The 12,028-nt window shown below is 47.1% G+C and overlaps 1 protein-coding gene across 3 annotated transcripts in view; it reads left to right on the top strand.

The window, feature by feature from the left end:
* Positions 1-12,028, top strand: part of kiaa0753 (KIAA0753 ortholog) — a 29,591-nt gene that overhangs the window by 8,951 nt on the left and 8,612 nt on the right. For all 3 annotated transcript variants that reach the window (XM_030381880.1, XM_030381879.1, XM_030381878.1), the window contains exons 12-16: positions 3,536-3,623; positions 3,968-4,033; positions 5,520-5,678; positions 6,229-6,310; positions 6,778-6,898. In XM_030381880.1, the coding sequence (XP_030237740.1) occupies positions 3,536-3,623; positions 3,968-4,033; positions 5,520-5,678; positions 6,229-6,310; positions 6,778-6,898 (516 nt within the window). The remainder of the gene's footprint in view (positions 1-3,535; positions 3,624-3,967; positions 4,034-5,519; positions 5,679-6,228; positions 6,311-6,777; positions 6,899-12,028) is intronic.

Raw genomic sequence — 12,028 nt, 5'->3', positions numbered from 1 at the left:
ATATTCGGTTAAGGTTGGGTTTTCTATAGTGAGTACACTCGTGTTTCCTGCTGTGAAATAACATTTTTAAAGGATCACAGAGTTGAGATCTCTTTGGCAAACACCTAAGCCGATGAGCGGCAATCGTTCCACTAGATCCCAACGGGATCACAGACGTAACAGTTCGTAAGGTTCGTAACACGCCAAACGATAGATACAACTTTATTAATCTACCGGAGGGTAAATTTCTATGTTACAGCACAGTAGCAGTGGAAGACATAGGAAATAATACAATCCCATAAAAATACTAAGTAGTGCTAAGGAATACAAAAATAGATGCTAAAGTAAACGCTAAAGTAAGGTCAAACAACAAACAGAACAAACAGTATAAACAGGACAAACTGTACAAACAGTATAAATTATAAAGTGGCCAAGAGCCATTACTTTACAGTATGTTTAAGTGTGTAAATGCAATGTGAAGTGCCAGGGCTTTCATCAGTGGGCCATAGTCTCAATCACCACTGTGTTCCCTCTGCGGGCCTCGATTGTGACCTAACACACGCTTATATACTTGAATGTCTTGGAGATCGCCACTTCAACACACAGTCACCTGTATGCTATGCATGTAATAAGCCACGTGAATATGTCATAGGACTGACATGCACATCTTTGAATGCAGATTAAAACACTACACGAGCAACAGCCTTTGGTTAGTTGGTTTAAGATCAAGACACGTACTCCATAGAACCGTAAACAAGTGTCTTGTTGTACTGCATAAACAAGTGGGATAGACCGGAAAAATAAACCAGCCCAAACAAATTAATTTAATTCAATTATACAATTGCCTGCGTTAACTGCATCGGCTCTTCTGACACATTGAGTTGTGGCAGGCGCAACATATCATTAACCCTCAGCAGTGTTGTTTGCAATAAGTCCTGCTTAATTAGCCAAATGACACGGTGTATATTGGGGAATACATCAGCATACGTTTGTTTACGCCAATGTTTTGTGAAACCCTTTTGTCCTTCGTCTGAAGAGGAGGAGGAATTAGCATGCGGCCCACCGCGGACCAAAACGCAGCAATTGTGCTGGGTGTTTTGTCTGAACGCCTGTGTCTACGGTGTTATCACCAGCGTGCGAGGGATTTCTATATTCAGAGAAAATGGAGGGCAATTTCTGACCCATTTCCCTGTCTGCGGTTTGCATTGTTCATCTTAACACTGACTCACTGAAACAGCTGTATTCACACGGAGATGAAAGTGTGCCGATTCACAGCGCTGCACGTCTGTGAACACATGTTTGTGATTGGCCCGATGTACCGCTGTTCTGTTTAAACCTGTTGTGTCCCGGTGTTGTCTCGTTGTGTTCCTGTGTTGTCTTCCAATGGTGCCATGCCAACAAGGTGATCGGTGTCACAGTGGGTTTCCTGTACCACACCGGGTTGCTTATCACACTGTGTTTCAGATTCAGATTCAGCTTATGGCCAGATTTGCCTAAACAAACAGGGAATTTGACTTCGGTAAACCCTTTGCTCTCAAAGTCACTTAAAGGTTGTATAGGTGATTTGCTTTTTTGGCCATTTTTGCAAAATTACTTGAAATCCTTATCATAACCCGCTTACAGCCACTGAGTTAGAAGTACTGACATGAAAATTAAACAAGTCAATCATCTGTGGAACGGGCAGGGCTCGAAAAACTCCAGCCAATCATTTCCATTGCCACCGAGTTGCATTGGACAGTAAGTACGTCAATCAAACGGTCGTACTGCACTCCCCCTCCCCCGCGCCCCGCGCGCGACCCCTTCGTGCAGTACTCGTGACCCAGAGCTCGTGACCCAGAGCAAGCTCCTGTTTGTTGTTATCCTGCGGTAGCTACTGGAACTAGTTAATCCACATTTGGACCTAGCAGTAGAAGACAATTTCCATGGCAGACAAGACGCCACCATCCCCACCACCACCACCACCACCACCAGCAAAGAGAAGGAAAACTCTTTTTCAGAGAGTAATTGATAATAAAAACGCTGAAAGAGAAAAACTGAAATCAAGAATAATCCTAGGCGCTGCTTTCGAACGTTGGCGGCAACTGAAGGACGAGAAGGGTCTAAAAACCGATGCTTGTGTGGCGGTTGACCTAGTTTCAAAGTTTATACCGTTTATACTCGGTAATACCGGTGTGGAGACGAGTGTATTACTCGGTGTGAAAATGTCCACACCGCGGCAACCCTAGTGAAAACCAGGACTTCCAATACAATTATATGAAACAAACATACATTTTCTAAAAATAGTAATGATTTATGTGACCGTTTAATGTTTATAACATCTGGTCCAACCATTGCAGCGAGAACGTATTCTCAGCAGGGGGTGCTGGGGAAAAAAAACCTCAGCCTGCACTAGACTCGCAACTCGTTACATTGATAAAAAAAGATGTATAGCAGCGCAGCTCAATTACACCAGTGCATGCGCGGACAGTTGAAAATCGATCGTTCACATCCAGCTGCTCACAGAACAAGTTTAGCGCACCACCGCTACCCTCACACTTTTTCATATAACCTTTTTTCAGCACTAGGTCATATGAGCATTAAATAAATGCTGCGTCTCAAAATGCCTTGGACAGCGCGAGGATGACTCGCTTTGCCACGGGCCGAAACAGTTCGGAGCGACCACAGCCAGAGCGAACACAGCGGGGCAGAGGAGTGTCAGGAATAGTCTTTGGTGTACACATCAGTACGGCCTATTTGCACTACTGTTTAGTGGCAATGCAGTGTTTCATTCGATGCCTTTTTATTTTCGTATATTATTTCAATGAATACAATTTATTTATTCATAAAAAACGGATCTGGTCTTCAAATCTTTTTTCCAAATATAGGTCGTCTTACAATGGGGTTTGTGTTTATATTCGGACCAATTCGGTACAGCGGGCGCTCACATGACGTTAAGCATTTCCTGGTGCATAATGTGACGCTTCAGAACCTAAAATCCCGTTTCTCCCCGTTGACACGACAACACATAACCGGCGTTTTCAGAAATCTCCACTTTGGCCGGAGTTTTTAGAAATGATCGTTTTCTGTGATAAGACAGGGCCTCGGACAGGGGGTGTTGCAGCACCCCCAGCACTCCTACTTCCCGCGGTACTGGGTGCAATTTACAGCTGAATGTAGTGCCATGTTGTTAAACGAAAACCTAAGCTAGCCTGGCTCGCTCTCGCGCATCTCTGTTCGCGCTCGTGCATGATTGCGCGTCCAGGTACTTGGAATGGGTGGAGTCAGAGTCAGCGTTGAAGGAGAGGGGGTAGGACCATTTGAGTTGTGTATTTTCAAAATCTGCTGGCGTTTCGCAAATCACCTACCCAACCTTTAACCTATTGTTAATAAAAAAAAAAACCGAAAGAACAGTACAAAATATAAATATACTGTTAAGTATACAGTATAACAATGCAGTAGAATTTACTAATTTACAAAAAAGAATGCATGATCATGTTGTTTTTGCGATAGACTGCGAGTAATGTCTTATTTTAATGTGTTTTTCTTTTGTATTAACGTGGTTCATGTGTCGTCCCAGGTCGGAGGTCAGCTCTCCAACCCGGTGGGCCCAGAGAGCCGAGCAGGAGGCCAGAGACAAGATCCAGCCCCTGTTGGACGAGGCCCGGGTAGAGAGAGAGACTCACTCACTCACTCACTCACTCACTCACTCACTCACTCACACGCACGCACGCACGCACGCACGCACGCATGTGTTGGCGTGCTCTTACACACGCTGTGTTTCCCTCCTTGACGTAACACAACACAGCATAGCAACAATTTCTGCTTCTCCTCGTCACTCACCCTACAGGGGGTAATAAAGAAAAAAAAATCAATATCTTATTTGTCATAAAGGAGTCCATTCCGCCGGCTTTATACCGCCAGATTTACTCTCTTTGTGTTGGTACTGCCATCGGGAAATTCAAAGTCCTGTGTTCTGACCAGCGCGACGATGCTCTGTGTGTCCCATCAGCGAGTGGGGGGGGCCAGGCGGGACCACAGCCCATCGCCACTGCAACGGAGGTCTGGGCAGGAGAGGGTGAGTCTGACTGCTGGCCTTTAAGAAGAACACCTTCTACAGTACAGTAGTATGTAGTGTAGTGTAGTAGTGTGTGTGTTTATATTGTAGCTGCACTTTAAGTACTTAATTGAATTAAATCAGAACCATGTCCACCACAGACTGAAGTCAGTGCTTTCATAGCGTATGGCATAGCGATCAGAGTGCTGTTTCTAGCCTGCAGCAAATATTATTGACACCAAACAGTGAAAAAAAACGTCAATTATGAAATGAATTCCCCACAGTCATCATCAGTCTTTCTAATGGCAGGCCTTCGGGGACAAATAAGTAGAGAAATATCGAGTAGGGCAGGGTTTGAGAGGGATGAGTGATGAGATCCCTTATGGATCCCTGTCAATATCAACCTCGCGTCTGCAGGGAATCGTGGGCAAAGCCGTCGTGGGTTGGTTAACGCTTACTCAATGAAACCCCTGTCTCATTGAAAGGCGTGTGTGTGAGTGTGTTTCAGGTAGAAACACACTCACACTCAAACGGCCGCTGTAGCGGTAGTATCTGAAAGGTTGTTGTGACGATCGCTATAGTGCAACCCGGGCGTTTGTGATTCTATTCATCCTCTTTGCTATTGTGGAACCCAGACTTGTAATTCTATTCATCCTGAGGCAGCTTCATAGGAAGGACGGTATGTTCTTGCCGTTAACCATGGCGTTGTCCTTCGAACAAACAGTCCAACCGAAGCAGGGGTGAGACCTGCGGGAGACAGCTGATCCCACTGCTGATTCAGAATCAGAACAATTGATTGAAAAGAGTACAATTCTTATCCTTGGTTCCTCAACAGCCACATGCGGCAACAATACATGATAAAGTAAAAAAAATAATAATAAGTAGGAGAAGTTGTGGTGGCACCAGCCACGGTGTGGTTGTGTTCAAGCAGTAATTCCCCCTTATTATCATTCCACCCCTTAGTGTGTGGAGATCTTAGATATGTTTAGTGTGCGTCAGTACATCAGCTTCAATTTACAAGTGTCATGAAAAACAAACTAAATCAACGAGAGTAAATGAGAAGAAAATGAAAAGCAGTTCCATGTTGTGTTGTCTAAACGTCACGCTCAATAGAACAATTTGGACGCGGACGGGTTCGGACTCATCACTAGAACAGAATGGTGGAGTCCTACTGGCAAGTCAAGAGGTTGGGGGTTCCATTTCAGAAGCCTAAGATGTGGGCACCCTTGGGCATCTCTACCTGCTCCCTGCTCCCTTCTGACTGAAGTCCCCTTGGATCAAAAGCCTTTGAGGAAACGGTCCGATCGGAAACGGCACCGGGCGTATCCGATCTCTGATATCCTAAATGTCTTCTTCTCTCCCGTCCGTGATTCTGCGTTCTTCTTCTCCTTCTCTCCCCTCCGTGATTCTGCGTTCTTCCTCTCCTTCTCTCCCTCCCTGATTATGCGTTCTTCTTCCGTCCCTCCTGTTGTTTTTGTGTTCTTCTTCTCCTCCTCTCCCCCGGCAGGCGGTGGGGAGCGAGGAGCAGGTGAGCGCGGAGCACCTGGAGGAGCTGCTGGACGAGACGGAGCGGGCCGCGTGGGCGAGCGAGGCGGACGGGGAGGCCCGGCGCAGGCTGGGGGCGCCCACCCTGGAGGGCATGCTGCTGCGCATGGAGGAGATCCAGGTGAGAGGAGCAGGAGGAGCAGGGGGAGGAGGTCCAGGTGGGAGGGGGAGGAGGCCCAGGTGAGAGGACCAGGGGGAGGAGGAGGAGGAGGAGGTCCAGGTGAGAGGAGCAGGGGGAGTAGGAGAGAACTAGGGGAGAGGAGCAGGGGAAGGAGGAGGAGGAGAAGGAGGACGGGGAGGAGGAGGTGGAGTTAGCGCTGCTGAAAGTTAGCGTCCGGCGCTGGTTATTGACAGCCTTTGTCTGGCGGCCGCAGCGAGAAAAAGAGGGAGGGGCGAGACGAAGCGATGTGTTGTGATAAAGTCGTGTTTGTCTGCGTGGCTGCGGTCGGACGGCTCTCATTGATTCCACGTGTGTTTTGCTGTATTTGTGTGTGTGTGTGTGTGTGCGTGTGCGTGTGATTGTGTGTCTGTTTGTGCGTGCATGCCTGTGTGTGCGTGTGCCTGTGCGTGTCTGTTTGTGTGTGTGTGTGTGTGCCTGTCTGGGTGTTTGAGTGTGCGTGTCTGTGTGTGCGTGTGCGTGCTTGTTTGTGTGTGTGTGTGTTTGTGAGCAGAAGGATGAGGACGCGGTGAGGAGACGCTTCGCTGCCATCGCCTACGCGGACCCTCCCTCCTGGAGCAGCGCTCAACAACCAGGTACAAACGGGATGTGAATTAACTATTAAATATTAAACATCACACTCCTTTACAACCTCCTGTGTGAATGCAGAGGATCGCTCATTTCCTGTCTCCACTACATCTATTTCAATGTTTTATTGATGAATGATTTTACTTTCTTGCAATTCAAAGTATTTCCATTTAAAGGGGCGGTGTGTAGATTTGAGGGCCCTCGAAGGTTGAGGAACACCCTCCCTCCTCAGCCACTAAGCCCACCCTGCTACTCAGCCACTTTATTCCCCACAATGCACCTTTTAAAATAGACTGTTTGGTCTGTCCAGTACATACGGCTGATTTATGTTCATGGCTCCCACCTTCTCTCGCTCCCGTTCTTTTCTCCCTTTTGGAAAAAACCTTTTCTGTGGGTTTTTCATCAGCGGACCAAACTATTCTCTATCGTTGTCTATTTTGAGTGTATCCTGTCTTACGTGCTGTGTCCTGCCCAGGGATCCAGGGTCAGGCGCTGGGCTCCAACCCCGCCTCCCCTCAGCCCATTAGACTGACCCGGCCGGTGCACAGACACAGCCCCGTGCCCCACATCGTACTGGAGGAGCCCGTGGAGACCGGGTAGGTTACCGGTTCCCCCCATGCATTATGGATTCACCTCTGCGAGGTTGTCACTAGAACAGCCCGTCCCTTCTGTTCAGGTTGAAATGGGTGATACCATTCTGAACGGGGAGGGTCGACGCTGACGTCCATTTAGGGTTTGGTACGGTCGATGCTAATGCGAATATTGATGTTTTTACACTTTGGAAAGTTCGGTAAAAGGAAGATAATGGTGACATTCAAAGTGATTCTGTTTCTTCAACAAATCTCTTGAGGGGAGGGGGAGAGGGGCTCTCACACATTTTTTTGGAATAAGAAATCACATAAACAACCAGATCTGTAGCCACTTATTCACCCAAAGAGTAATAACCATTCAGCATAAATATAAAATGACTATTAGACATTCTACATAGAAAAGTAATTATTCCTGAGAATTCAACATGGTTTTGAGGTTTGAGAGGATATTGTTGACATTTTGTAATGGACTTGCCTTCCAGACAGGCATTGTATTTGAGTGTTTAAGTGCTTTTAGAGGACGTCCATTGCCAGGCATCATATTCACCCGAAACATTACATTCTAGCACGTTTCAATGGATTACACGGATTAAGAAAATAGTTGCCCGCAACAGTACCTAAGACCTACGGTAGTCAAGGGGTCAGAGTACATACTACTTCTACTTCTTCCTCATGTAGGACAGAGGGCAGGCTGAACACCTCCGTAACGGTGACCTCTTGAGGTGCAAAGTGGAATTACGAGACACAACGGACCGGTACTCGCTGAGCTAGCTGCTCACTCCGGCACACATCTCTGCAGCACAATACATAGACGTCTTTGACAGAAAGTCAAAACGGTTATTGCTTCATATTCTGTAGAGAATTTTCGTTGTTTTTTTTTAAATTTTTAACGCAACCCTTCATGTAGCACCTTTTAAAGCTTTGTATTTTATGGTAATGTGTGCTAACACATCATACAAAAGACTTCCCCCGGGTAGAGCCGTCGAATGTTCTCCCAGGCGCGATGAAATCCATCGTGTCGAAACCCCCATTTTTCCTACGACTACAAATGACACGCAAAGTTAAGAAAGTGTAAAGTACGGAGTTAATCTTTAATGTTCCCCTTCGTGTCCCCGTAATCTCTCCCCCACTGGGATCGCTCGCTGCTCCCCGCTTCAACTCTCCCGCTGAGCGGTTCCACCCTGGGCTCCGATTATTCCTGGCTCTGGGAGGGAGATAAGGCCACAGACAAAGGGAGAGAGGGACTGGGAGATGGAGAGAGACATAAAGGGAGAGAGAGGGAGACGGGGAGATAGAGCTACATGCAGAGAGACAGAGATAGAGGGACATACAGAGAGAGACAAAGAGATTGAGGGACATACAGAGACACAGGGAGAAAGAGACAGAGATAGAGGGACATGCAGAGAGACAAAGGGAAGGAGAGACAGAGATAGAGGGACATACAGAGAGAGACAAAGAGATTGAGGGACATACAGAGACACAGGGAGAAAGAGACAGAGATAGAGGGACATGCAGAGAGACAAAGGGAAGGAGAGACAGAGATAGAGGGACATACAGAGAGAGACAAAGAGATTGAGGGACATACAGAGACACAGGGAGAAAGAGACAGAGATAGAGGGACATGCAGAGACAAAGGGAAGGAGAGACAGAGATAGAGGGACATGTAGAGAGAGACAAAGAGATAGAGGGACATACAGAGACACAGGGAGAGAAAGAGACAGGGAGATAGAGAGACATACAGAAAGACACAAAGCGAGAGAGGGAGAGAGGCATAGAGGCATACAGAGAGAGACAGAGACGGGGAGATGGAGAGAGACACAGCGAGACAGAGAGGGGGAACCTCGCCCGCCCAGAGCTCTGACTGCAGCTGCTTCTTTCTTTGAACAACAAGCGAGTGTGGGGGTAACAGTAGCTGTCGGGGGGAGGAGGGGGGGAGGGTTTGTGTTGTCAGGGAGAGGGTGGAAACAAGCTAACACGTTGTACCTCACGACCAATTAAGACGCCCCAATTAGCAGGCTGACGCCGGGGTGAGGTGTGATGGCTCCCTGTCCCCCTCCCTCGGGGAGAGGGTTCCTTTCTGCCTGGGGTTTAATTAGATTGCAGGGTCCAAGGTCACTAATTTGACCATCCCTCCAATCATTAGTGTCCAACTTACTGACAGGAGTTAATTTGGGGTAATTTATCTTTTAGGAAGGATATGGTTCTGTATATTTTATAAAATAACGTTCTGATTTAATTGTATTGTTGTTATTTTATCTTGTTGATGGGCAGCTAAGGTAAACTTTGAAAATTCAGGTAAGTCAATTGTAATAGAGTATATTATATTATATTATATTAAACATTAAACTGGTCTAAAATTGCTTCCAAAATATTATTGATCACTACAGAAGTAGACAGCCTCTATAATCTTTGTCGTCTTTCAGATAATTTACCTATTGCAGTACACATGAGTCAAAACAATGAATCTGGATTTCCATAATATATGAACTCATTCATCATGTGCGAGGTGTTCCGTCCGGACTGGAAATTAAAAGGTGGGGTTGTGCCGGCCCAGGGGGGCTTGAGGCGTGGGGGGGCCAATAGGAAGTTCCAGGGCCCTGACTTGCTGACAAATGCGGTTCCGGAGCATTCTGCAGCAGCATCATCATCTTTCAAGGAGCGATTCTGTCCAAGACTGGACGTGTGCAGAAACACGGAAAATGGCACAGTGCGCATTTCTGGATGGATGTGTTTCATAATAGGATTGCTGTTACATTTGGCAGACACACTGTGGATGAAAGGAGGCTTGTGTTGTTTTTCGTCCTTTTTCAGAGCGTTGACAGGTGGAGTGTGTTTCTGCTGGACATGTTCCCATACACGACTTGGCATTAGGGTCTTAAGTTGGTCCTAGTGCAGCCTAGGGAGTTCTGGTTGCGGCCAAATTACATTTCCTTTCGCTGTGTCAAAGACCAATCTTCGTTGTCCCAGTGGTTGTCCAATGGGGGTCTGTGTTTTCCTAGGGATACTTGGTTTTGGGAGGGTCGATACTGTGGTTATTTTAAACTCGGAGTGAAGTGGGCTGGCGAAATGTGTTACCAGTTATGGGAAGTGATTTAATTAAAAACATTATTGAAATTACTATCGGTCGGCATTGACTACAGATTTGTCCATTTAAGCTACAAGCTAGTTGAAATGTTAACCATTCTGTCTTTAATATTGGTTTCCAATATGGTAACTAAATTACTCTGAATAAAAACATAGTTTGGTAAATCCTTCCAAGGACAAACATGATTAGAGAAGCACCACAACCACAGATTCAGCCGACTCATTTCCTTCAGGTTTCCCAAAAATGCAACGTGATGTATCTCTGGGGGGGCGGTCTCATCAGACGGCCTCCCCCCCCCGTCCCGTCCCGTCCCGTTCCCCGTCCCTGTCCAGACGCAATCTGTAGAGCACTGGAATCAGATGAATGGTGAATGTACCTTTTGAAGATATGGGCTGCACATATTTAAGAACGAGGGAAGCTACTACTGAGACATAGGGGGAGAGATAAAGTCTTCAAACACCTCAGTCCACCAGTGCTCTCTCTGCAATCTGTCGCTTCTGATGAACACCTTTTCCGCCATTCAATACTTTAACGCGTTATAAAGGTTTTCCTTTTTGAGTTTCATTACTTTATACCTCCGTTAGGTGGTAAGCAGCGACTGCTGTGACTAGTATTGAAAAGCTGCCAATGGCCAGACTTCGGGAGGTTAAAGACCTCCGCTAAATCGGCCGATTAATCCAAGCTCAGTAGCGGTTAACGTGATGAAGTGAAAACAGTGTTGCGGAGGAGAGAGAGTCTGGGGGAAAAAAATCTGGATGCAGGAAAGTTGACGACACCCTGCTAATTAAATCCTCCTTTAAATATCGCCTGGAGGGCATCCCAGACGACGAGCAACGCTGCGGCATTCATCAACTGTCGAGGCTTAATGCCAGCCCACCTGGCCCTCTCCTTCCAGATCACGGTTGGATCTCGGTAATCCCTCCGTCGCTTCGTCGACTCGCGTGGCGTCGGACGCAACAGATCTCCGATCAGGCGCACGCCGGGGAAGAGGCAACGTCCGGGCAGCAGCTGTTGACGAGGACGCTCGTTAGCCTGTTTTCCGAGCCCTGATTTCCTGTGTTTACATCCCGGCGTGGCCAAGCCCCAGAGAGGCCCCCGGCCACCTGTTTGCTTGTGCACGTGTGTGCTGGTCTTTGTGCATCTGTGTGCAGGTCTTTGTGCACGTGTGTGCTTGTCTTCGTGCACGTGTGTGCTTGTCCTTGTGTGCCTGAGCTATGGGCCGCGCCCACAGCCCACTAAGTTGTCCTGCGTTCCGTTTGCTGAAAGTAACCGAAGCCACCGCATTGAGCACTTACCGGCTAAACGCCAGTGATTTATTTTGGGCCAAAGCCGGGCGTTTGAGGGTGGTAAATACTGAGTGATGGCGGGGGGTTCGGGGGGGAGGAGGTGCACCCCGGGGAGCCGACGGTTATTGAAGAATTACTCTGGGCTGATGGGAGTAATAAAGAGTTGAAGCGGCGTGGAGCAGTGGAGTTTCTGGTTGTGGTTTATTGTCTCCAGGTGCGCAGAGAACCTGCCGCCTTCCGTCCTGCGCGGGCTGTTTGTTCGTTAGTCTCAGCACTTTGTGTTTAATAATTGGCAACAGGTGTTTTGATTACAGTATTGTGCGAACACCTGTGGCGCACATCTGAACACACGATCATGTGTGTATCTTTGTGCGTCTGGATAGAGATGAACACATGTTTGTAAGTAGAAGCGGTGTGCAGAGTGATGTTATCGTGGAAAAGCGGGATATTCACCAGGGAATGAGGGTCTCCCAGCGGAATGGTGAATGTACCTTTTGAAGATATGGGCTGCACATATTTAAGAACGAGGGAAGCTTCTACTGAGACATAGGGGGAGAGATAAAGTCTTCAAACACCTCAGTCCACCAGTGCTCTACATTTCTATTTGACGAATGAATAATTTTTTTTAGTACTACAGTGAACACTCCAAAAATAAACAAGATTTTTGCCAGGATTTATTGGTTTTTGTTAGCGGTTTAAGCCGGACATTTTGCGATGAAAACAATATGCCGAGTTTAAGATCTCAATCATGGTATATTGCCCAAT

The sequence above is a fragment of the Gadus morhua genome, chromosome 16 (genome assembly GCF_902167405.1).
Source record: "Gadus morhua chromosome 16, gadMor3.0, whole genome shotgun sequence".
Taxonomy (NCBI): Eukaryota; Metazoa; Chordata; class Actinopteri; order Gadiformes; family Gadidae; genus Gadus; species Gadus morhua.
The sequence above is the reverse complement of the archived record's forward strand: the minus strand, read 5'-3'. Positions and strand labels throughout refer to the sequence as shown.